General features: G+C 39.1%; 1 protein-coding gene across 1 annotated transcript in view; it reads left to right on the top strand.

Moving 5' to 3' along the window:
- syt9b (synaptotagmin IXb) overlaps positions 1-27,573 on the top strand; it is a 61,924-nt gene that overhangs the window by 16,986 nt on the left and 17,365 nt on the right. The window contains exons 2-4 of the mRNA XM_085280701.1: positions 12,151-12,326; positions 15,254-15,471; positions 16,175-16,715. Coding sequence (XP_085136827.1) covers positions 12,151-12,326; positions 15,254-15,471; positions 16,175-16,715 — 935 coding nt within the window. The remainder of the gene's footprint in view (positions 1-12,150; positions 12,327-15,253; positions 15,472-16,174; positions 16,716-27,573) is intronic.

Here is a 27,573-nt window from a genome sequence, read left to right as displayed (position 1 = left end):
CTGACAGTTGGTGCAGAAATTGTTTGGTTGTGCAAACCAATTGTTCCAGCAGCTGTCTGGGTGGCTGGTCTCAGACGATCTTGGAGGTGAACCTGCTGGATGTGGAGGTCCTGGGCTGGTGTGGTTACACGAGGTCTGCGGTTGTGAGGCCGGTTGGATGTGCTGCCATATTCTCTGAAACGCCTGTGGAGACGGCTTATGGTTGAGAAATGAACATTCAATGCACGGGCGACAGATCTGGTTGACATTCCTGCTGTCAGCATGCCAATTGCACGCTCCCTCATTGCTTGTGGCATCTGTGGCATTTTGCTGTGAGACAAAACTGCACATTCCAGGGTGGCCTTTTGTTGTGGGCAGTCTGAGGTACACCTGTGCACTACTCATGATGTCAGATCAGCATCCTGATGTGGCACACCTGTGAGGTGGGATGGATTATCTCAATATAGCAGATGTGCCCACTACCACACATTTGGACTGATTTGTGACCGCTGTTTGGGAGGGATGGTTATATTGTGTATCTGGAATGAATTTTAGGTCTCTACGTCCATCCCATGGGGAATGGGAGCAGTAACAAAGGTGTTGCGTTTATATTTTTGTTGAGTGTATGTATATATATATATATATATATATATATATATATATATATATATATATATATATCATGGATATTCAATGCTCAACATTAAATATCCATGGTGAGGCAGCAGAAAGCTAGAAGACCTGAACTCACAATACAAACAATTTCATAGATCATAGACTTACTTACTTACTGCCAAATTTTACATTAATCTTTGGGTGACTCCACAGATGTGAAAATTTAATGTTTGTCTTCCAATTTTCAACTTATGAACTTAACTAGAGAGACACTGCAGTTTTCTCGGTCAGTTCCAGTTGACCATCCAATGACCATGTGATCAACCAATACAGATTTTTGACTACTCTGATTTTAATTCTGAGAACTGCAACTAACAGCATACACAAACACATTTTTTTGATACAAAATATTATTTTAATGACAAATGATTCAGCATTACAATTTCTACCAAACTGCAATAAGTTATGAGATCTTCTCTCCTTTCAAAATAAAATGCTCCGCTACTGGAAAGATTTAAAAACTACTAACTGAAAATGAGTTGCTGTACTCCCACCTTTACCTCACATATTTTGTCTTACCAAACAAAAGCAGAACCAACAGTTCAAAAACAAAACAATGGTCAGTTATTTACATAATTTTCCAGAAGCATATTTTTATATCTTACAATATAACGACCTGGCTGATTTCTGTTCCTGACACTGACGATTAATGGCCAGTTATAATTTGGTCAGATGAGCACATATCAACCAAACACCTGACCAGTCGACCCCGAGACTATAGTCTTTTTGGTTAAAACGAAAAGAATTTAAAGATCAACAGATGATCAGAACTGATCTTTCTTAGAAGATGAAAATTTGTATCAAATCACATGGATATTTATCCAACCAACTGACTAACACTGCCTCTATTCAGCTAGCATGTGTCAGTTATATACAGATATTTATAGACGAAGATATTAAGCTTCAGTGTAGGACGCAAAAATGCTCTCCTGGTGATGCTTACATCAGTACAATAGTGTAATTGCAGGTTATTGTCTGCGTAGGTGTGCTGGATAGTATACAGGACTAAACAGAAATCATCATGACAGTGTTTTATGTGCCCCTGATTGGCGTCTGCTCTGTACAGAGACTAAACAGAGGGCGATAATCAGATTTCTTCAGAGGCATAGGGACCTTGGTATCCACTCTTCACCACTAATGCATGCAACCACAGAGACGGTAATGCACCGGAGGAGCAAAAACAAAGCCAATAATAATGAGCCAGAGTAGAAAGTCCCCTAACAGTTAACATCAGTTAGAGTAGTGAATGGCAGGCTTATTTCACAAGAATCGGCCCCACCTAGATTCTACCATGTGCGCTTCACATTACTGTAACGTCTCAGTCATTTTGGGCTGTGGAGAAAATTCAAATGTTTCCTAAAAGATGCCCATTATTTTGTGATTCTACAGCCCAAATTACCAAATAAGTCCAGGCAGCCCGTGTGATACTTAGGTGATAAAGGGTTAAGGTTATTATCAGGATGTATAGAGCTGTTAATGAACTGCAAAATGAAGCAGAGAGAGAGAGAAGGCTATGTTTAGACAGCCCTGTGTCTTAAAGGATTCACATTAAACATGATTATTAAATGGTTTGTAGAAAGATATGTCTGATCTACTACAGACCCAGTCTCATTTACATTAGCACCCCCAAATCAACCATATATAATGTACCACTTCCTTTTAAAAGGCTCTGATTGCAAGCTTGTTTCAGCCATCACATAACAAAGACAGATAAAGAGAAACTTTGCATACTGCGAGGCAGAGGTCCTGATTAACGAGGTACTGCTTAGTATACAGTTAATTTGGTCTCACAAAAGCAACATTCTCACAAGATGTGGACAGCTTCAAAGAAAGAAAGGAAGAGGTGGAGAAAACAAACAATACAAAAAAAGAAAACTTGGAAAAAGTTCATACACTGTGTAAAAGCTTTGTGGTTTTGAACAACTGCTAGTTGAGCCATGCTTCTATTTGGATTGTGCTATTAGCTATTAGCTGTTTGTTTGCAGCCTCTGTTAGTCTCAAAGCCTTTTAGATACTTTTGTAACCACTGATGTTTCTCCTTTATCAGCCATTTATCTTACAAAAATCTCTTGGATGGAGTGTCATGAAATTTTGGACATCCAGTCAAATAGTTCAATAGCTGCAAGATACCTGCAAGACACAAAAGTCTGTACAGATATTTAAGGGTTTGTTAGCATGATTCTTAGGCTAATACGCTGACATTTCCAGAAAAAAATTTATATTTAAACATTGCATTATTCAATTTCTGTACAGTGTTTGCTTAACAAGGGGTAACGTGGTTTATATGTACATGCAAATGTGAGTGACTGTCAAAATAACGTATGTTAAATTAAACATATGAAACTGGCAGGAGCATTCAAGTCTCAAAGTGCTGGAGGCCCTCTTTAAACCTCAATTTCTGCTTATTCTGAGCCTCAAAACAAGTCAGCCTTTCTGAACGGTCGGGCGGCCTTAAGTGTTTTGCTGATTTAAACAACGCCTCATCAAAGAGAGATTTAGTCCAAATCAATAAAAGCAGCCATCTGTGTGTTCACTTTGGGGTTTTAAGCTTCAATTGGTTCAGAGGCAGGAGTACGCCTCCGCCAAGGCTTCTATCAGGACAATCCATTTGCATTGTTGGGCAGTGAAAATCTAACTCTGATCTCTTCTGCTGATGTGCTTCCTGTTGGTAAAGCATTCTGTTTCACAATCTGAAATGCATTGCTTTTTTCCACCATTTCCTGTGCAACGAGTGGTTGATGGGACTCGTGAAGATGCCTTGTGGCTCATTTGCAATTAAAAGTAATAAAGATGTATCCAAATGGCACCTTTCAGGACCAGATTTGCAAAGTGCTTGTCATTAAAAGCATCCAGTGAGCAACAAAACAGCAACCAACAAAATCAGTTTGTCAAAACACACCAATCTCTTAATTACTCTTACTATGGGTGTTAAGCTGTTGCCAGGTGCATAATAATTATCATATTTAGCCATTTGTATTAAGCATGAGCCCTAATTCTTTCATTTCCATCATCACTGTTCCTCTTACCATGGCAGTAATGCATTATTGGGGATGACAGTGGATCCAATCTCATCTCTGCTGACTATCAGAGCTGCTTCTATTTCCACTTGAAATACTTTTTTTCTATGAATATCTGATTTTCAGCATGTAGCACCTCTGCTTTTAATTCATGTGAATGAATTTACTGTAGAATATTAATGGCCTCACAGCCTGGAATTCTTTGAAACCTTGCATTCAAACAAATGTCTAAAACACCATGCATTTCTTTTCTTATTCATTTTTAACTAAATGGCTGAGGCAACATAGACATCATAGACAGGTATACAGAGCATAGACAGGTGGACATAGACACATTCTAAAATATTGTTTTGAAGCCTCAAGATGAGCGTTTCTGTTGTCACCATGTTAGTTCCAAAAGTCGAGATTTCAGGATGGTTGAATGAACTGACAGTGAAACTGCGCGCTCACTTGTCTGCCCTAAAGTGTTAGTGGTCAAGAGTGCAGTTTCATAGCACAGGTAGTTCTCTTTTTTGAAACATGAAATGCTCAATAGTTGCAAAATAGATTCAATTTTTTGTTCAATTTGACCTAAAAAGAGCGACTGGGCCCAAAGACTTGGCATTAAAAGTGTTTATAGAGATCTCAGTCTTCTATAGGAGCAGTGGTATTTTCTTTTTAAACCACAGCTATCTCCATGCAGGCTTTTAGGCACTTTTATAGTGGCTTCAATTTAACTGCATCCATGTTTTATACTGTAATGTCAACTTTATGTATCTAGTGTCTAGAGGCACTTATATAGTATATTTATATACTATATAAAGTGCATATATAGTATATAAATATACTCTGAAATCCTTCATGTTTTTCCTTCTTGTCTTCAAAATCATGCAGTCATTTTTTGCAAAATCCATTAACCTATCAATTTTCTACCACTTATGCAGTGATACTGAATTAGGCATATTCAAGCGTGCATTTTTTCAGAATTAAAAAACAAAGAAAAAAATAACATATGAGATAAAGTAAAAGTCAGGGTGTGCTACAGAGTACCTGTTAGAGTGTGCTCCATGTAGCAGAGCCTCTGTTCTCACAGCAGAAGCCTGGGTTTAATTCTGTCTTCCACCGCAGGCCATTTACTGCATGTCATCCATCACTATCTTACCTTCTGGTTGTTCAGCTGTCACTATCTAATAAAATAAAATAAAGTCTTTAAAAAATATTAGAAGCAAAAATGGAAGATCAATCCTGTCTAGCTACTTTATTAGTCAAGCAACACAGTGGCTGGAGTCATCCTTCATTGTAACTTTTTCCAAGGGAAAATGAACACAATGTTGTCCAGATAATGACTTATGAAGTCTAATTCTGACAGGAGGAATAAATATATTAGCCTAGGTATGAATTAGGCTACAAAGAGAAGCGGTGGGCTGACAGGAAGCATGTTGTACTGCTTTAACATCCACTTCTGCACTGATTGCACTGATATACGCCACCCCTTAAATCCCAGCAGCTATTAGAAACTTTTTAGGTGTACCTGTAATTCCTTTATGTATAGTCACATAAAAAAAAAAAACCCTAGAAACCACAACTCAGACAATTATATTAATCAGAACCTCTCTGACCTTTTTTTAATTATAATTGTCAACTTCCTTTAGTGAGGAGTGAGCTTACTGATTAGTGGAGCTCCTGAATCTAATTAACTGCCACCAGCTGTATAGAGCTGATGCCTTGGTGCGTTGATTGCACCCTGCACGAGAAGCTGACAAGCTGAGACACCCTGTGGCTTTAGAAAGGGCTGTAACAAATGTAACTGGATGAAACCACTAGATCAAAGAACAACAGTGTTTTCAGTATTTAAAAAAAAATTCAAATATTGAGCAGAAGTGGGTTTGGAAGGAACACGGTGAGCCTCGAAATCTAACACGGTTGATCTGAGTACAAAATAAAGATATTCTGAGCTGCATTGTGTTTCAGTTTTTTTAAAAGCAGGATTTTGGGTGTGAAATATCGAAGCAAATGCATCACCTATTTGGCACATCAAAGCCAGAGCACAGCAGAACAAGCTGCACGCTTTGTATTTGTGCCAGCTGAGAGCATAAGCCAGGCACTGTGTCGGGGACACATATTGTAGATCATTTTTTTCTGCTTTCAGTTCATCCCAGCTGCTTGCAAAGTGCAGAGCTGCGCACAGGAGGACTGTGTTCTACCTGCCTCATTTCACAAATCATAGTGCTGACTCTGCTCTACTTCTAACGTCCGTGTAATGCAGAGCTTTGTCGACACATTCAGAAAGCTTTATGTTTTACCCGTCTTATTGTGACATGGCATGTCTTTACTGTTGTACACCACCACACTGAATTTCAAGTGAAGCAAATAAAATGCGATTAAAGTGCCTTGTCACACCATTAATTTGTTAATATTGCATGGCATTAAGTGGGGATTTTTTTTACGTTGTCCCTCTATTTTCATAGGTTCAAAAGTAAGTTTTTCCATTATAATTTGAGTGTTGAATTTAATGTTTAAGCTGGGCGTTCATTTGATAGGTGCTCATGGGAACGTGCAGTTCAAAGATGTCTCGAATCATATGGAGGAGGCTAAAAAAAAAAAAAAAAAAAGCCTTTTACATAAAGAGCAGAAACTTTTAAAGTATCTAAATCCACATTTTTTAACTAAATAATTAACTATTTTAGTAACAGGTTTTGCTCCTTTTCTGTCTTTCGGCACCATTATGTGATGCCACGGTGGGTCGCCCAGTTCAACTGTATTTATATAGTGTATCAGTCGCCTGAAGGTGCTTTTATATTGTAAATTAAAGCCCCAACAATCACATGTCGGCCTCTGAACAAGCTTAGCAACAGTGGGAAGAATAATTCCCTTTAAACAGAACCATGCTTGGGGGGCAGGTGGGCTGCCCCTTTCCTTCTCGCCTACATAATGGGAGGTCCCCAGCAGACTAGGCCTTTTGCAGCATAACTAAGGAAAGATTCAGGGTCACCTGATCCAGTCCTAACTATATACTATAAAGCAAAGTTTTAAGGCTAATCTTAAAAGTAGTGGGAGCTGGCTCTGCCTTGCATTTATAACTTTATCTCCAAACTGATCAACTGGACCTGTTCCTCTGATGCACTCACCTCTAGTCTTGTCCATCCTGGGAACTCACAATGAAAATCTTTTTCATCATCATCAATACCATGTTCAGCTCTTCCTTAATGTCTGTATCATCTCCAAGCAATACATCATAGCAGGTTTCACTACCTTGCAAACCTTTTTCAGTCTTGCTGCCATCCGTCTGTCACAAATCACACCTGACAGTCGTCTCTGCCCAGCCTTCACTCTCTTCTTCACCTCTCTTGTGCACTGCCTGTTGCCTTCGATGGCTGACCCTAGGTATTTTAACTCATCTACTTTTACTACCAGTGACAGGCTTAGAAAAAAAATTAAAAGCACTCACTTGGAGAGTCAAAATTCAAAACTCAGAGGCGCCTTTGTGATTGTAAATACAGAGGATTTACCCACAAAATGTAAACTGTGACTAGGTTTTGGTAAGAAAAAGGTCAAATTAGGCTTTAAGAAAACTTTTTTAAATGCATGTCCAGTTCTGGAGAAAGAACTGCTCATCGTTACTGAAACTACCAGAATCATATGATAAAAGACAGTAGGGAGAAGGAAAGGTTTGTGATCTACAGCACATCATCACGTCATCTATCAAACATGATGAAGACAGTGTTAATTCATGGCTGTCGGAGGAACTGGGTCACTGGGATCATGATGGAAGTAGCAGAATTCTTGAGTGTATAAAGCTGTTCTGTTTGTTCAGATTCAGGGGGATAAAGTAATATGACACATGGATAATAAAACAAAACATAGGGGCAAAAATAAGTGGTAAATCTTAAGATTGCTTAGATGAAAGCAGTAAAGAAATTAAATATGTGCTTATATTAAACTCATCAACAGGATTCTTCTTATTTCCTACTTATTTGCATTCAAATTTCAGCCTTGATTAAAACTGCAGGGAGTCTGGAAAGTAAAAAAAAAGATAAATTCTCTTTAAAATGGTCTTCACTGTCACAGCAGCTTATTCCTTCAGTGTTTGCGTTCTGCAAGCTGAAAACCTCCATGAGTGAAAGTGTATTTGCATCATGCATCTTGCACAGTGATATCGTATTGATCTAATGTGGCACTAGGTATAAAGGTCAGCAATATTAACGCAGCGGGTAAGGAGTGTACTAATGTCTGCAATCGACATGTTGGATGCAACCTATCCCTACGTGATGCTACAGTGATGTGTTATAGCCGTAGTGAAGGTAAACAACAGCAACAACCTGATTGAAACTGGCACAAAGTTGATCCTGAGCACATGGTGACCATGTTCACATTCACTGGCTTTGTTGAAGAAGCCAATTATAGTTGTTGCTAAGGAAACCATTCAGAACTGAAATCTCTGTATCTTGTGCCACTTAATGTCCTATAACCTGACTCGATGAAGGTAGCATCTCCAAGGTAAATCATTAGTTGTGTAGCATAATTAACCAGTGTGCACATTCTTTTTTTAATCTATATTTTTGGGGGGCATTTTTGCCTTTACTGGATAGTGACAGTGAAGACAGACAGAGGGGAAGACACAGCAAAGGGTCACAGGTCAGACATGGGGAATTCTGGGCAGGTGGTCACTTGCTCACCCACTAAGCTAAACCAGCACCCCACTGGGCACTTTGAATAACATAGGTACATATGGACTTTATGAAAGTGATTTTCCATTTGTCATGATACTGCTTTTATTCCTAAGTGATTACAGTACATAACTGTTTTTTGATTAGGTATCAAAATACTCATTTACAATAACAAGCCAGTTTACATCTTGTTAGTACTGGGTCGGACTCCCCTTTATCTTTAGAACTGAGACCTGGTGACTGTGGAGGCCATTTGAACTGACTGAGGTGGCTGTGGTTTAGATAAAAGCACTGTATGAATGCGTGTGTGATTGGGTGACTGAGACTTCTAGTAAAAGCTCTTTTAGCGCTCAAGTTGAGTAGAAAGCTGCTGCCTAAGTATCCGTCCATTTACCATTGCCATGTTCAAGAATTTTGTTTGGGATGATTTAAGCTTTGTAACATGGCATCCTGTCATGCTGGAAGCAATCATGCAAAGCAGGGATAGACATGTTCAGCAACAATACTCAGGTAGATGTTTAAGCAATACTCAGTTGGTACTAAGGGGCCTAAAGCATTGCCAAGAAAACATTTCCTACACCACCATCACCATGTTTATGCCAAATGTTGACCTTACAATCCAAATGTGTAAGCAGAAAGTGAGACTTATCAGATCTTCTATTGTTTAATTTTTGTTGAGTCTGTTTGCTGTGCTTCACAGGAATGTCACCGGGTGTGATCATCTGCTGTTGTAGCCCATCTTCTTCATGGTTTAACATGATGTGAATTCAGAGAATTCTGCATACCTTATTTGTAATGAGTGTTTTGTTGAGTTACTGTTCCATTTTTTTCTTGAGAACTGCTGCTCACTGGATAGTTTCTCTTTTCCAGATCATTCTCTGTAAATTCTAGAGGTGGTTGTGCGGGAAAATCTAGTAGATCAGTTGCTTCTCAAATACTCAGACCAGCACCAACAACAATGTCGGCGTTCAAAATCACTTAAATCACCCAATGCTTGGTTTGAACACGTCTACATGTCTAAATGCACAGAGTTGCTGGTGATGAGGATGGTTAGATATTTGCATCCAGTAGCCAATAAGCGTGAAGTAAAAGCTTTATTTATAAATATTTATAATAAAAGACTAATTATATGTATTACTTAGAAAATATGGGGTGTTGTGTGCAAATCACTTTCACAGTGTGAAAAAACTCATCTAAATGTTTTTCAAAACTTCAGGATGCTGTTTTCATCTGTGTGCTTAGAACCCGTTTCTGCTAAATTGATTTCAAATATTTCTACATAAATCATTCTGCAAGGCTGCTTTCCTCAGTGATTCTGTATAAAGTAAAAGTAGAAGTTGAAATAAGTTGCACAGTACAATGCAAAGAAAAACATCAAGTACTAAACTCTAATGGCATCCATAAATTAGCTGATCTAACCCTGGTTTAAGCATTCTCTGCTGTACTGTTAAGAGAAGCTCTTAGCTCTGCTTAGCAGGAACGACAAATAATAAACACTGTTAAAGAAGAATGGGTTCACGACCACAGATGAAATGTAATATAAACATGGCTTTCGGCAGCTGTTAAAAATGTAGAACAGATTCTTGCTCATGTGATGGCATGCCACTGGTACACAACTACTGCAGACATTGTGAATGCTGAGTTTATCACTGCTATTGTTCAAGCATAATCAAGGCTGCAGGGCATTGTACTGAGCAAGGAGCCTCAAAATTTCAGACCTTTGTTTTTGTGCGAGTTTGATTCAAAATGACTTGCAGGAAGAAAAAAAAAGAAAAAAAGGAAGATCCAGAGCGCTCAGTCGTGTCTCTAAGTTTTCCTCTTTAAAGCATCTTATCTCAGCAGACATTCTTAGCCAAGCTTTTAGATGAGTTTGAAAAGGCTGCTTCACAAGAAAGAGGTATCAACAAACATTATCTCTCTGAAGCTACAGGGTGCTATTACCTAGCAGATAAGAGGCAAACTCTCTCCTTAGCTAATGGACGACAACATTTTATCCAGTTGTCTCAAACGTCCATCAATCACTACTGCAGTCTGGAAATAAATATTGCATATTTTATGTGGTCCATACAGATGGAAATACAGAACAGATGCCCTGTAAATAGAGGGATACACAGGGATATTACAATTTTTAATGGCTGGAAACAGCACTGATGAGGACTGTGAGACAAAGAAATAAACTTGTGGCCAATAACCCTAAAACAATGAGTGAGAGACATTAAAATGCATTGCAGTGCGGAACCACAGTTTGGATAATCATTCTCTGTGGGTTTGTCACAACCAGAGACCCTTTCAAGTTTGCTTTAAGAACTGAAGCATTTGCGTCATTGTTTATTTAATGCCCTAATTGTTAATTTAACAATTGTTAATTTAATTGTTAATTTAACGATAAAAATGTAAAACAATACCTAATTTGACAATTTCTGTTTGCACAATGGAACCCACCAAAATCCAGGTGTTTCACATTAAACCTCCTCATTGACATTCGGTCTGAATTCTAAGATGCGTAAACATGTAAATGTTGAATAAGCATGCTCCTGGTTATGGCTGTTTGGACCCTGTACAACCTTCTGTGCTTTGGTTTCTGGGTCATATTCAGAGCCCCTCACTCATGCAGAAGTCCGGTCAGTTTGTCAGATATTTTCCCAGCACAATTTGAGCCCCTTAGTACGAACTGAGCATGACTTCAGTGCCACAGCCTGCCTGTTTATTCAGCTAACCATGTAAATTCCTTCATGACTACAGTGTACCATGTCACAAAGCTCAACTAGCCAGTTTCACCAGGGAACTTGGTACTAACTAGGTGTGCCTAATGAAGTGACCAGTTAGCATAGATGTGTACAAGTCATGTAATGTGATATAAGATACGATAATACACTTGTGCTTATACTTATGTATACAGTTGTTTGCCTGTATACATTTTCTGCAGCTTCCGTTGGCTCTCAGTGGCACTCCCACTACTTTATGTAAGCTGTATTTTCTTAAAGCATCTTTTATTTACTACAGCTTCAAAGGCAGCTGGGCTTTATTTGAAGCAAGCTTTTGTTATTATTAGTATGTGATTAGTGTATGCAGTGTATGTATCCTCCACTAGACAAACTCTCGTTTTTCAGCATTATGCTGTTAACACTAATTCAACAGTTCGGTGTCCATTTCAAATTAAAAGCCCTCTTATGTTTCTGTGCATTCAACAGACCAGGCAGTGTCTGGCCACAACACATTCCTGCACATGTTTTCCTGACTGTAGGTTATTTGCAATTATTTATACATTGGTTTGTTCACCTGCAAAATATCCATCCATTGCGCACCTATAATTATGTGTGTTGCACTGAAAGTGTCAGTTGTTAGATTTGTGCATTTGGATTTTTTAAAAAAAGAATGAGTGACATCTTTCCACATTTTCTTCTATCTATTCAGTTTTTAAAACATCCTAATAAGAGGAAAGATTATATGACTGTTGAAAAAGAATTATAATTAATAATAATTATTTATTAGAATTAGGTAATAATTTAAATGGGTCATCTCTCCCTGATCATTTTTTCCCTTTCAAGATTGTTTAGAATATTTTGATGTGGCCTTTTAGCACCTTATCAACATGGTAATGTATCTCTGTCTAATTGCTGGGATTTTTGGATAGTTCATTAAACATATTTTTTTCTTAAACTTTAGCCTACTATGAGAAAATGTTATATTTTCTTCTTTAACTTTGCATTCTTAATAAACACAGTCTGTCCTCCGTAGGGAGCTTGGTTTATCTGTGCCAGCATTTTTCACAGGCAAAGCTGCGTTCACCGTTCGCTGAGCATCTCCGCCTCCTTTTTCTCTTCCATCTCTAGATGTATCGGTGAGCCTGTTGTCTCTGCTGGTGACCACCTGTGGTCTGGCTCTCTTCAGCGTCTCCCTCTTTGTCTCATGGAAGCTGTGCTGGGTGCCACTAAGTGGTCGTTTCCTCCCAGATGTCCTCAAGGGGGCACACTTCTTGGGAGGAGACCAACAACCTGTCCTCACAGAGGTAAGGAGGAAGAGCAGGGTTAATTACTTGTATGAGCAACATTTAGTTTTAATGGGAATATCATGTAAACAGAAAGGAGCAGTAAAAATCATTTTTTTAAAGAATACTTTTCTTTGAATTTGCCAGTATTGAATTTCACAGTACAGATGCAGATAGGAAACCAGGGGTCACAAGAGGATATCACATGCAACCAACGTCATATTCGGCCAAAATCCAACCCGGTTGTTACAGTGATATGGTCTGCATCTTCGACAACCAGATACTCCAAAAATCTCCAGTGAAAATTGTATTTCACTTTGTCTTATTGCCGCTTTTTTGTATGTAATCAGTCTACTTGCACTGCAAGATTACTCATAAAATAATACGGCCTTTATAGAATATAATTTATATAAAACTCTTATACAACACAGTTTAATACTTGATATTGTACTTATGTTGTCAAACTGTAATGATGTTGTTAGATAGCCACTGCCAAATTAGAATTAAAATCCATTTTAAAGGTCATACTACAACCTCATACTGCAATATTTAGAGCTGCTCAGCTAATTGGTACACGATGATAACCTGAACTGAAATGCTGCTGATTGCAAGCAGGTGTCATCTATACCATCAGTGTCGCTTCTGCAGCTCTGCTACTGCCAGCCATGTCTTTCTACATTGAGTTTACCTTTGACAATTATAGTCACAGTTGTGCCAGTGTAACAAACGGGGACACTAAAGCGGTCGCGCCAGAATGTCGTGCTAAAAAGAAAGATTCTTTAAAATACAAGGGGGAGCAAGCGAGTCAGATACCAAGGACACAGAGATGAAGCAGGTCTGATCAGAAACAGTTTATTACTAGTCCAGAAAACACCAATAAAAACCACCCTTAAAAACACACACGATAGAAATATTATTGACAGATAAAGCCCCCCCAGCTAAAACCCAATGCTAAAGCTAGTAAAAATACAATTCTCTACATTTACTAAAATCCCCTGATGTAATGTCCCACAACCCTGGATGCATTATGGGTCCACCAGCAGGCCAGAGATTCCCTTGCATGAGTTGGGTCCATGCCAGCCCTGTCTTAGGCCGACGAGGAGGAGCCTCCTATCCCCTCTCTTGTCCACTCACTGGGCCCACCACATCCCAGCCCAGCTTCCATTTCACACCGGAATCCTCCACGCGATGCCACCATGGATCCCCTCGCGTCAGCACCCTGCAAATACACAAATAGGGGCCAGAAAACTCGTCCCGGAAGAGACCCTGGCTTATAGCCATGGCAACCCTTTCCCAGCACAGCTGCACCCAGCATATGACAGTGGGGAAAGCGTTACTCACATATGCCCATGTGCAGTCAGTCCACAGTGGATAAAAACCATGTCACATAAAACACTAAAAGCAATAGAAACAGAATAAAACCATGCAAATAAAACGACACTCATAAATAAACACTAAAAATCAGAATAAAACCCATATACAAGATATACACAAATTTCCACTGTGTGACACCAGCTCACATGTGGCATGGAATGGAAATACCCAGGTTCTGGGATCAGTGCAACTGCTGTACTTTTTGCACATTGGCAATAGACAGATAAGCTGGAAAAGTTGAAAACCCTTTATAAACCCATCCAACTTTCTCTATAACTATATAACTAACTATACTATGTTGGAATTTTTGCGTGAGAATGCAGATACCCAAGGTAATGTATAAAACGGTTCAGGGCTACAGCTATCTTCTTATATATTCTAGATATTAAAAATGTAATGAAAAGCATAAATTATGTAATGCTATTGCCATGATATAGATATGACTATGAAAAGTGGTTTGTGGTCTACTTTTGCTGACAAATGTGTCACATCCAATCTCTACAAAACAAACAACTCACATGAGACTAACCTGTTAACATTGGTGCTAACGAAGAAGCACACGTGTCATGCACAGGTACAAGAAGCAGTGTCTCTGAGAGTCTGCTCTTTTGAATGTTTTGTTGGGCTTGTTGAAGCTGTTGGGACTGGGCAGTGTAACCTTATCATTCTTCTTGGTCTGTAGAGTTTTTTCACTTAAAATAATTCCAGCTCTACTCAACTTTTACATGACTAAAGATCTAATCACCCAGAGTGATCCAAAATGTCCTGTTCTCTATTAATGGCCTTAAAGAGAGAACTTAGTAACATAGTTTTGCATCTGTTTCAAGCAGTTGTGCTATTTGAACTATGTATAATTATACACACAAACAGGAAGCCCTTTTTATAATGTGTATTTTCTATTTGACTGGGGTTTTCTACTTGGCATTGTACTGGTGCGAGTACACTGCCACCACTACTTTCAAATTGTGTACAAATTTCATCCTGAGTGTTTGTTGTCTGAGCTATGTTAGCGCAAAGGGAAGCTAAAACAATTGTTTGCTTAATCAATCAAAGCTACAGTCAAAAGATTTGCTTCTTTTTTGGTGGTTGTCTGCCAACTTTACATCGATGATAAGATCCCAGAAACTTAGGAAAGACTTACTGGACTGTCCTTGACCTATTTTTTATTTCATCTAGTTCTAATGCTAAGCTAACAACCTTGCAGATATCAATCTCTTTATTTGATTGTTGCCATGCACTTATTTTTTTTACTTATTTTCCAAGAAGGGCAGTCTTTAGAGCTTCATATTATAACATTTTAACCGTGATTAGTGGCAGTCGCGCTACAGGAATAAGTCTACAACAGAAACACATCATGTTTCAAAAAAGTACATGTCTTTTAAATTTTTTTTTTATCTTAAAATAAGAAAAAGGATAATGACTCAAGTATTTAAAGAGGTGGAAGCATTTCAGGTTTAAGGCACTTCTGTTTAAAAATACAGCCAAGAAATTAATTTAACAGTCCAACTAAGCATTCCCACATTATATTTTTTTAATAGCATGCAGTAATGCAGACACTGATGTGTGCTGTGCAGGTGGACGGGGAGGAAAGGGAATACAGTGAAGATGGCTGTGTGAAGGAGCCTTCGGGGCCCCCTTCAGGTGTGCCTGTCCCGGAGTCGGCCTTGAAGATAAGCCACACATCACCTGACATCCCACTGGAGACGCAAACTAAGGTGGAGAAAAACCATGCTCACACTCTGGCCAGGGACAGGGTTCAGAGACAGATTACTGAACCTACCTCTTCTGTACGGTAAGTAGTTCTTAAAACTGTTGTCCAGTATTTAGTGTTGCTGACAGGTTAAATACAGATGACAGACAGAGTTCAGAGATTCTTAATTAGGAAAGTGACAGTATACATCAGGGATGTGTGCTACAAAGCAAGTTCGGGATATCCAGGATATCTTTTTCTTAACTTTCTTAACTTTTTCACTTACCCTGTTGGTTCTTTCATACCAAATGTTAACTTCCAACGTGACATCATTCATTCAACTAATGCCAGGTGAAGCTTCACATCAGCTGTGATTACACTACGACATCCTTAGCATAGAAATAAAGGTGTTTTTAATATTTATTGATGCGTATCTGGGAACAACAGACTGTATATAGTTTGTCAGAACTACAGGACCTATTACTGTCAGTGAAACTATATCTTTGGAATCTTTAAGGAACGGTGACAATATTTAGTTTTTTATATTTTGCTCTCATTTCTCAAAAATAACTCCCTCCAGAACATTTTACATGTGCAGTATAAGTTATCAAGGAAAATTTGTACCAATCTTGTAACACTGAAAACGCAGGGTTAGACCTTAAGTTAGCCTGTTAAACCCAAAATCCTTCTTTGTAGTACAGGCCTCAGCTGCTAGAGAACACAGTAGATGCAAAGATTTAAGAATATATTTGCTGAATAATTTGAATTGCCTTATATACCTTCCAATTACACCACTTTGTTACAGGCACAACTCCTTCCGTCGTCAAATGAACTTATCCAATCCCGACTTCAACCCTGCTCAGTTCCAGCGCCAGGAGTCTTTGTCTGGTTTGGGTCGGATCAAACCAGAACTTTACAAGCAGCGCTCAATAGATGCAGAAGATGGCCATAGAACCTCTAACTGTGGGCGCCTTCACTTTATCCTTAAGTTTGACTTTGACCTGGAGCAGCTGATCGTGAAGATCCACAAGGCCCAGGACCTTCCTGCCAAGGATTTCTCAGGGACCTCTGATCCTTACGTCAAAATCTACCTGCTGCCCGACCGCAAAACCAAGCACCAGACCAAGGTGCACCGGAAGACACTCAACCCGGTTTTTGATGAAGTGTTCCTCTTTCCTGTGGCGTACGCAGATCTGTCGAATCGTAAGCTACACTTCAGTATTTACGACTTTGACAGGTTCTCTCGCCATGATTTGATTGGCCAAGTGGTGGTGGACAACTTCTTGGATCTTTCCGACTTTCCCCGGGAGACAAAACTGTGCCGGAACATACAATATGTAACCTCGGTGAGAACTAGCTTCTTTACATTCTTTGACTGTCCATTTTACTCTCTCTTCGTCATATTAAGGCCACATTTATTACATTTACTAAACGTTTTATTATTTATTGTCAGTACCATGAGACTTGATGGCGAGACCGACACTATCTGTAGCTCCCAAAATCCCTTGTCTTTTTTTCAGTCTGTAACAAATCTGCTCAAACAATCAAAAAGAGCAAGAACTCCTGTAAAACCCTGTTATAACAGCAGAGGGAAGGAGATAAGTCAGCGGACTTGTATCTCATTTCCCCTCCAAGTGGAACTCATCTGTGGTTTCAAGAGGCAAAGACATAAAAATATACTTAGACACAGTTAATGTTTAATGAAACCAGTAGGGAACACTTGGGGGTAGTGACCCAGATCTACACATAAGATTAGGGTCGGTTTGACAGAGATACAGTGACACTGTCTATATTACATTATTCACTGGAATAAATCTACAGCATTGGTACACAGAGTAACTCAGTTAGGAAGTTAGATCCTCCTATCAGGGAATTTGTTATATCTTCCCTCCTTGTTGAACAAGAGTTACAGTATGGGATAGACATTTTTGTTGTTGTTTATGGGCAAATAGTGTCAGATCACACTGATTATGAGCAAATGTAATCTGTTTATGGAATCGTAATGGGCGGACTAGGATTAAAAGACCGTTCTGCATATTTAGTCATTTGTAAGTGAAGCATTGCTTCATTGTGTACGGAAGTTTAGAAGTTAAGCCTTACACTAATCATTGAACAGAAATCATAGCATTTATTCCTCAAAACATACTCAAAACAAACTAGTGTATAATCTGATTTTTAGGCTGGTGAGATATGCAAATAGATTTAGCAGAGTAAAAACTCCAAATGAGAAATTCCGTGTTTTATTTAAAGCTGGTATCAGACTTTATCTTCATATTAGTCTTAGTCACGCTGCTGTAATTAGGCCATTTGAACAAAGAGATGCTGAAGTCAGGTAGACAAGTGAGTCAAGGACAAGGGTGGAATAATTAATTTCGTTTTGAGCCTGTAAACAATTTACAGAATAAAAAATAGGCCAAGGCTCTTGATTATGGATGCAGTCGATGTTTTCTGTGCTTTGTCTTTGTACTGCAAAAGTAATGACATATCCATTAGTCGTACAGAAATAGTTTGTGTTTAGCACAATAAAACACGCAACCAACATGGCGGTGATGCTATACACCTGCAAAACATAATCAGTTGTCATTGTAAGCTTGCTTGCATGATGATGTTTGCATTTAGCTCAGTTAGCAACGCCTCACTGTTACCATACGAGTGTAGAGGTTGTTGTGCGCCAAGTTGAATAGATGCACTCAGGCAGGTAAACGATGGCTGTAGCTTCTGGGTGTGAAAAGTGATGCTTGTGCAGAAATGCTTTAAACCCCTCTTATTAACTATTCGTAAACTGTTTACTGTAACATTTCTGTAATGAAGTGCCTTGATATTAGTTGTTGAGGTACCTTGCTGATGCATTTGTAGTCAAACCATTTACTTTTTCCCTTACCTCTTGCCGCAGCCCTTTGCTCTGAAACCAAAGACATGATAGTGTGAGTTACATTTTTCAGTTGCCCTGATTGCAATTCCAGAACCAAAGTGTCCACCAAACAGAACATGTCCTTTTGTCCTATTATGCAACTCCTGTATCAATTGAGCATTCAGTGCAATTGTGATTTTTCTTTGTTGTTTCTGTTCCCTTGTCTAATAACTGTTGCAAGCAGCATTTTACATGCAAATGATTAATTAAGAGTGTTTACATAGCTGAAGATGGTATTAGACTTGTGTTCCTGCTTTTATCTGTGATTCTGTTTATAAAAGAGGCCCATACGTTTGCACGTCTTTAGAAAAGCATCTGACAAATACAGTGCATATGAACATGTGTGCCAAAGTGTCAGGATTGTGACCACCACTCAGCCTAATTTTGAGGCTTTGAAACTTACAAGGCCAACGCAGCTGCTCCTCATCAACTAATTAAGTTCAAAGAGAGAAAATGATCGTTAGCTGGGCCAGCGTTAAACCAGTTCTGACCTGTTTGTGCCTCGTTAACTACAGTGATGTGAAGACGCAGTGGGACAACACTCCCACCTCATAAACACACACATACTAATCTCGTTGGTTCACAAATATTGTTTCCACACTGCGCAGACTCAACAGCATTGCCAACTAAATAAGGTCAGTCTAATTGGGTCAGGCCCTCCTCTGAGACTTTCAATATGTGATGTATAGCTGTCCTGTCTTGTATGTCCAAGTCATAAGGCGTCCACTTTCTAGATATAATGCCTTTTTAACCATCCACCTTAACACCATAGATAAAAATGGACACTGACAGACATCTCCAACTCTGCATAGTTTACCTTTACCTTTATTTTCGTTTTAAGCAAGAGGATATACAGTATAGTTCAAGATGTCAAACTCAATCATACGTGAACTTTAGTTATAATGAAACAGTGCCATTAATACAGGTTCTATTTGACTGAATCACCTGTACTTCAAGCTGCAAGGCTGAATTAGAAGTCACTTTCTATTTTTTGAATTGGTGAATGGGTTTTTTGAACAAGAACACCAACTTTGGCAGATGGATAGTTTGGATTGGTGAAGCTGTATGTGGTCGTTATTAGGTTGAGTTTGGTTATCACTGAAGTATATTTTTAACCTGTGTCACATCAAGTCAAGAATAGACCAGAAAGAGCCCTGGTACTATGAAAAAGATCACACTCAACACATGTAAAACAACGGACATGTCAGCCTCTAGAAAATGAATGAAATCAACTGGTAAATGGATACATTTAAACACAAAGGCCTCCATCACATAGTTTATATTGTGTCCACTGACTCAACTCTCTGAGAGCCACTGTCACACAGTGGGTAAACAGAGAGGGTAAAACTATCTCACTCTTGCTTATCACTAGGAAATCATAGTTATACACTATTCTATCAATTTACAGTGGAAACCGCATTTTCTATTTTTTTAATGTGACAAGAACAGGAAGAGAGCGAGATCATGCTGAGTTGCATGCTGAACATTTTGTAAATGTTTTCAAAGTATTTTCTCCATATATCTTAATATGACCCAATCTGACTTTTAGCTGGTTAAATTTCACAGGATTAAAAAGGATTTTTGTAAAGTTGCTCGGCAGGTCTTTTATTTTTATTTTGCTGCATTCATGTCAATTTTGTAAAAAATTAAAAAATATGACGTTGACGGCTTGTACAGCAAGTAACGTTAATCCAAACTGTAACTTGAGTCTCTCTTAGCCTTCAGATTAGGCGTCCATAAACGAGGTTACACGTGTAACTGTGCTTCTCTGTTTCCAGAAAGCAGTCAAAGCCCAGAAATCTGTTAAAACAATCCCATGTTTTTATATGCATGCACAAAATACATAGATAATGATTGTTCTCTCTTATTTTTACAGAGAATCAGTTTGATTACTCAGATTTGTGTCTGCACAGCCATGTGAGCGTCTCAGGATTTCAGGTCTATGAGGGAGGTCTAAAGAAAAATATAAAGTTTCTATTACCTCTTTCACTATCCCCAGCAGAACTAGGTTACCTCCCTTGAGGTTACAGATTGGGACCCCGTGTTGGTCTTCTCACAGTGTCTGTGCATTAATCATGGCTCTTGGCAGTGAATGAACCCCTAGCCATTGCAGGCCATATGCACTGGACTCTAATGCATACATGTTTCTGAGTTGCATGCTTATAGACATCAGAGCCATGATGTCTATAAGTTATGGTTATGTATATAAGGTTAGGCATAAAAGCAAATTCTCAAGATCTTGAACCTGTTACTCTAGCATGTTGATTTTTAATTAAAATTAACATATTTCTAGAGTTTTTATAGCCCCAAGCAAGTAATAGAAAGATGTTTTGTGAATTTGTGTCAGAGTTATAACACTTGTTATGTTGTTGTTGTTGCTGTTAATGTGATTAATTACTGGAGCAGCTTTTGAAATCCTACTCTGGAATGCTTTGCTGGCACAGGAAGGAATGCAGCTTCACTTTGTCCTCTATTTTTCAGTAGCACTGCAAAGGACTTCAGTCATATTAAAAAAAAGATATTATACATACGGGGATTTTAGCGATGATGAATTAGGAAAAGGTTAAAATGGCCAGATTATATATCAAGACGCATACTTTTCGTTTTCATCAGTGGATTACCAAATGGGTGAAAAGGAAGTTCTGCATAACATTGTCCTAAAACTAAAAGCTTACTGACTGAACTGCTTCAGTTATTTTGGGAGTTTTGTCTTTACTCATCTCTTTTCACTTTCTATGCGTTTACAGACCACTCTGCATTTAATCATAAGTTATTATTTATTTCTGGATCCCACCCTCACCTTGAACTCAGATGGCCCCGCCCCTCCCTGAGCCTAGTTCTGCCGTAGGTTTCTTCCTGTTAAAAGGAAGTTTTTTCTTCCCACTGTTGCCACATGCTCTTATGATTGTTGGTTTTCTCTATATTATTGTTGGGTCTTTACCTTACATTATTTTTATAGAGCGCTTTTCTACTCTCTCAAAGTACTCAAAGCGCTCTATACAACATGCCACATTCACTTTCTTCTAAACTTTGAGTGCTTCCTAACCAGGGATTGAACTGGTCAGTAGGTGACCTGCTCTACCTCCTGAGCTACAGCCACCCCACTATTACCTTTACATTTAAATGTAATAAGATTTTGAAAATTCATGTTGTCCAGCTAAACTATACTAATGGAAACATAAACTGGAACAAAGAGCTAAGACTCGAGTTCCGAAAGAAGAAGAAAATCTGATATAAACAATAAATAACTAAGAACAAAACCAAAAAGTAAAAAAAAATTTAAAGCCCAAGAAAACTCAAAATTCTGGGTTGGGGACTCAAAACCTTGACAAGCCCTTTCTATATGTTATCTGCATTTTCTCCCTTGAGCTATGCAGCTTCCTTGAATTATTTGCTTTCCAGCAGATGACTTTTTGCCAGATAGACGTCTCTGTCCTCTTTCTTTTTAGCGAAAGATTTTTGGGGACAGCAAGGACAATAAAGAGCTCAGAGCCACTGTAACCTGCAGCGTCTGCAGGGCCAGTCAATACTATTGACTGCAATCTGCTTGGCCTGTAATTAGGACAATGATGAATGGGGTCAGCATGTACATTCAAAGTGTGAGTGTGTGTGTGTGTTGTTAATTCAGTAAAGGAGCTTTCCGACAAGGTCCTTTATCCATAATAATGGCATTTTTCCTGATTCATTATAAGATTTCTACGTTTCTTAAGTCTTGCTGTAAAGGTATATGCTTTATACGTACATGTACAATGTATTTATATTGAGACAATAAGAGTATGAAATGCCCCCCAAACTGTTCAGTAGCTTGTTATACAAAGCAAACAACTACTGGTAAATTCTACTTCATGTTCATGCATGCACTCAAAACGTGTACTTGCTAAAAACGCTGAGAGTGTATGTGATTGACCTGAAAGGTATGTATCTATTCTATAAAACAGTCTTGGACATCCTCACCTGGTTTAATGTTCAAACCCTTTCCATGCAGGTGAAATCTAGGCTTGCTTGTCCTGTTCAGACACCAATGAAGGTGATAGGAAACAAATAATATCCTATTCAGTGTGTATATATATATATATATATATATATATATATATATATATGATAGCAGTCTTTCCTCAGAGGAGCAGATAGGATATTGGCATTCCAAGTCCTCTATTCTCAGCAGACGTTTTTACCCTCTAAAATATCCTGTTAACCCTTTAAAACCGATCGGAGCGGGCACGCTCCGTTTTGTGCAACTACTTTAAAATCCCGGTAGCTCTGCAACCATGTGAGCTAGCGCAATAATTTTTTTTGCATATGAAACTGGAGGAGTTGTACTTACATCTTATGCCATCAGCTTGTCCTCGGTCACAGTTTCCTTCCACATAAAGCTTTGCAAAAACTGCATAAAAAGCGCTTGCAGCAACAAAAACATAATATTCCAGAAACACGCCTTGCCGATCCGATCAGCTGTTCATAACACTTCCTACGTTGGAATAGACGTCAGCGCGAACTATCGCATGTCCGCCATGACCTGCCCGAAACCGGAAGTGACGCAATTTTTGCGGAAATGTAGTTTTTATTACCGTCAGGGCCTCATGAGCCTATACTGGTGTTTTTAAAAGTTATGTTTGACTTTATGACTTTCTGTGTTGATTCTGGGATGCTTAGGACTCATATTGCACTGCTGGAAATATTTAATTTTGATATATATGCTGTTTTTGCACTATAATATTTATTTTCGTTTTTCCTGCAGTGTATAAAAATTGGTGTTTTTCAAAAATAAAACTATGAAGACACTCAAAATAAATTTCCTGTGGTAGGAAACTATTTTGTGCAACTTTTCTGTATTTACAGTTTTGAGGGATAAGCCTCTTAAATTTCTCTAACTAGAAATATATGTTAAAAAAAAAAAACGATTTTCAATTTTTTTGTAGTTTATTGCACTTTTTTGCAATTTATGTAATTACTATGCACTTAATGCATACATATTATTAAAATTTAGGCTGTAATGGTTGTATTGATGTATAGCAACTTGAAATGCTCCCAAAAATGGCTCCACAGCATGTAAAAATATAATATAAGCTCTGGCGGGCTTGGTTCTATGGTAGGTCTTAAAGGGTTAAAGAGGGTAAAAAGCTAAATCGCCAAAGCTGTAACGTAGTGGCTATAAAAGGTAATATGGACTTTCTAGTACTAACATCTCAGAGGTAATTGGACAATTAACTCACAAGTCATTAGGCTGAAGAAGCAAAGAGAGAGCAAAAAAAGTTAGGAATGGGCAAATCAGTCTGTTAATCTTAGATTGACTAGAGTAAGCATGCATTTTATGCACAGTGTGCCAGAGGAAGAAATGTTCAGATCTATGGATATATCTCTGCTGGAACCCATGTGACAGAGCAACTTTTCCTTTATAAGTTGCAATGGATTTAGTTTGCTTCTTTACAGATTAAAGTCTTACACTAGTCTTACTCGACTGGACGTTATGAAGGATCCTTTTGCCTAACCTGATTCTGCCAGGGTGTATTTATTTATGCAGCTGAAGTTCAGCCTAGTCAGTGATTTATTTATTTCCACCATGTTCATCCAGGCAGATATATTGTACTTCTGACTGGCTCTCATGTAACAGGATTTCCAGTGTTTAAGGGAGTCAAATGCTCTGATGCTTACTTTTTGGTCCTTGTAGTTTTCATTTCTTTTACTATTCAAACTGAAAAGATGAAAAAGAAAAGAAAAATCTTGAAAATTTGATTGTAATCATAAATAACACTGCAGTGCATATAGTACACAGAGAATTTGTCACAATCAGATTGTGGCAGTTTACAGATATTTATTCCAGAAACAAGAAACATCTAACATCTAATGAAAGGTTGGAATAACAGACTCGGGTACTCCTCTGCAGGAACAGGAACGGGCAACAGGTGTGATCACTGAAGCGAAGGTAACCCAGCCCACATCTCTAAAAGGAAAACAATTTCTTGGCTCAAAGGGACCATGAGTTTTGGGCAGGAAACAAAGGGGGTTGTTACCCTAAAGAGGTCTTGATAGGAGAGCTTCCAGTAACTGCAGAGGTGGAAGTGTTAAAAGCATATTTAATCCAAGTTAGATAGTTAATACAGGAGGTAGGATTTGAAGAAACAAGACAACGTAATCCAGCTTCTAACTCCTGATTTGGTCTCTTAGTTTGGCTGCTTGATTGGAGATGGAACCCTGAAGACAAGCTAATAACACTAGGTCTAAATGCCCCACAACAAGTCTTCCCTACTTAGGAGATTAATTGAAGGCCTCTATCTGATACTGTATCAACAGAAATGGGAGAACACGTGCTGGACAAGTAGTTGAGCAGTCTCTGTGGTCAAACGGGGCTTGGGTAATGCTATAAAAGGAGCAGCTTTAGAAAATCTATTGATAAGGGTGAGCATTATATAGTTGCCTTCAGAGGAGGGCAGACCAGTAAAAAGATCCAGAGCTATGTGTGACAGAGAGTGACTAGGAACTGGCAGGGATAGCAATTGACCAGAGAAAAGTGGTTAATAGCTTTGTGGTATTCCAAGTTTCTGAATAAATTGACTGTCTAACAAGCTTTGTTTAGCTCCAGAGTCAATTACAGCTTGGAAAGTCACAGAATCCTGAATAAAACAGAAGGATGCTGGCAACAACATTTTAGAAACAGTTTTAAATTGGGTGCTTTCCACCAACATCCCCACTTCTCCTGGGAGGCATTTTCTTTTGGCCTCCTGGGGCTAATGAAATGGCCGGGTTGGCCACAGTAGATGCAGACTTCAGCCTTGATCCTTTTCTGCAATTCTTGCAAAGTTAGTTTAAGCACGGCTGAGCTGCACTGACTCCTCAGAATGATCCTGTCCACTGACACCGGAAGTGGAAGTTAGAGAGGATCAGGTGGTAGGAACCGCGGATAACTGGAATTTAAGGTTTCTCTCCAGAACCTGCTTCTGCTGGTGATAGTTAACTTTTATGGTTAATGAGATTAAATGATCCAAACTGGCAGGGTCACCTTGAGAAGATAGCTCATACCTGATAGAACATATACTCTCGTTTCAGTATCCAAAACTCAACAGAAATTGCTGCACACTTTCACTTACTTGACATAAATTTTAAACCCTCCTTGCTGCCTCTTCCTCATGAAAAGGATGGTCAAAAACCATCCTGAATCCTCCACAAATCATTCATAAATGAAGGACTCAACAGGGTTATTGTTTGGGTAAGATTCTTCCCACAAGAGAGCCTCATTAAGTGGTGCATCTAAGAGGGATCATTTGTAAAGGAGCAAGATGTTTAGCTAAACAACAGTAACCATTGCAACAGAAACCATCCACAATAACCCAAATGACTTCCAAAGGGCTCAGGACATGGAACAGATGGAGAGCAGGGGTTCAGCTTCAACCATCTGAGGCATGCCTGTGGGTTCAGTGGGGCAAGGCTGTGTCAGCTCATGATTTGAATTGCACTGTTCATTTCATTTATTTCGCCATTTCTTTCTGTTCATTTGAGCCATTGGTGGACTACTTGTAGCTGCTCAGCTGACAAGCTCTGAATCTGCTCGTGTTGGCCAACCAACAACATGACATGGGACACAGCTGCACGCATGGCCAAATCGTTCTGTCATAATGAATTGGAAAAAAGACTCAAAAGGAGGACTCTTACGTCAGTTTACAGATCATTATTACAGCAACAATACCAAATAATTAATCAAAGTAACCGAATCGGGTAAGTGCTGCTCTATAGGAATGGGTCAAAGTTTCCTGTCGGAGAGGGAAACAGGAGTTAGCTGAGATCCACGTGAGTATGAAGTACTTGGTTATCTTTAGCAGCTGACTGCAGGGGAGTATACAGGCAGCCAATGGAGTTCAGAGGGAAAGAGAAAGAAATGAATAAGCAGAAGAGAGCAGGCAGGCAAGTGAGCAAAGCACATCTTCCTCCAAAAAGAAGGTGACTGGCTGGAGTTAAGCAGGTAAGTGTGGCAGAGAGAAACTAGAGATCTTTCAGGCTGGGGAAGATGGAGGACTCTGTCTTCAGCTGTTGTTCTTCAAAGTATCACTGGGAAGGAGACAAAAGAGCATGGTCTCAGACCGAACACACACAAGGAAAACTTGATTTACAGCAGAGGGCCCGATCACCACCATAGGCAATAATGATCTGGCAAGAAATATGAGCACCACCTGGTCCTTAAATATGGCATAGCTTGAGTTTGACCGCTAAAGAGCCCAGCACCCCACTACTCACAGGGCAGGCCATCCAAAGAACCTGACCCATTACTACCCCTGAGAGTAGTAATTGAGTAAGGAGATAAAGGGAGAGAAGAAAGAGAATTGGGGAAACCGAAAACCTCCCATTACAGAGCACAATAACCTTAACGCAATGATTCATTGACATATCGTTAGCTTCATAGCATAAGTGCCTAAGTCATTGACTTAGTCAAATGACTTAGGCAATTATGCTATGAAGCTAACGATATCTATATATGTATCTCTCTCTCTATATATATAGGGGTGCAACGATATTCGTATCGATATTGAACCGTTCGATACAGTGCTTTCGGTTCGGTACGCATATGTATCGAACAATACAAAATTTGTAATTTATTTTATCAAATTTCCTTCTGACGATGCTGTCTGTGTTGAGCGCTCAGTGAATCTGCGTTCGACTACTCCGCCTAGGCTGCACTGTCGAGCGCAGATCCGCTGAGCGCTCAACACAGACAGCATCATCAGAAGGAAGAGCACAGGGCAAGCTAGCCAGACAGAAGTTAAGCTCTCCTTGCAACATGGCAAATTGAACCCCCCCCCCCCCCCCCCCCCACCCCCACCCTCATTCAGATCTGGCGTTTGGAATTATTTTGGTTTTCATGTGACGTATGACCCTGAAGGTAAGCGAGTCATGGACTAAAGTAAAACAGTATGTTGGATGTGCCACGCAATGCTTAATTACATGGGTGGGAACTAGTGTGTTAGCGCAGTTAGCTCATTAACGTGTTGGCCGTCTAGCCCCATGCACGGGACGATCAGGGGTAGCTGGTTAACGGAGATTTGCCGTGTTGTGGTTAAGGTCATTTCAACGAGATTAACCTGAAAGCACTAGTGGGAACACAACGAATATGACTGCACATTTACATCATCCTAGTGCAAAGACAAGTGGAAGCAGACAAAAACGACAAGCATGCATGCTACAAACTTTACCCGAGTCATTTAGACAGCCGTTAGCACATGATTCTCCTTATGGGGACCTGATATGTTTAATATGCTGCTGAGAATATGGCCCAGAAGAAGCGTATAGTATAGCTTTTATTTTGG

Source organism: Mchenga conophoros, linkage group LG7, assembly GCF_057382185.1.
Source record: "Mchenga conophoros isolate Kocher_MC1m ecotype Shallow Benthic linkage group LG7, M_conophoros_male_GT1.1, whole genome shotgun sequence".
NCBI lineage: Eukaryota > Metazoa > Chordata > Actinopteri > Cichliformes > Cichlidae > Mchenga > Mchenga conophoros.
Note: the sequence above shows the minus strand (reverse complement) of the source record. Positions and strands in the feature narration are given on the sequence as shown.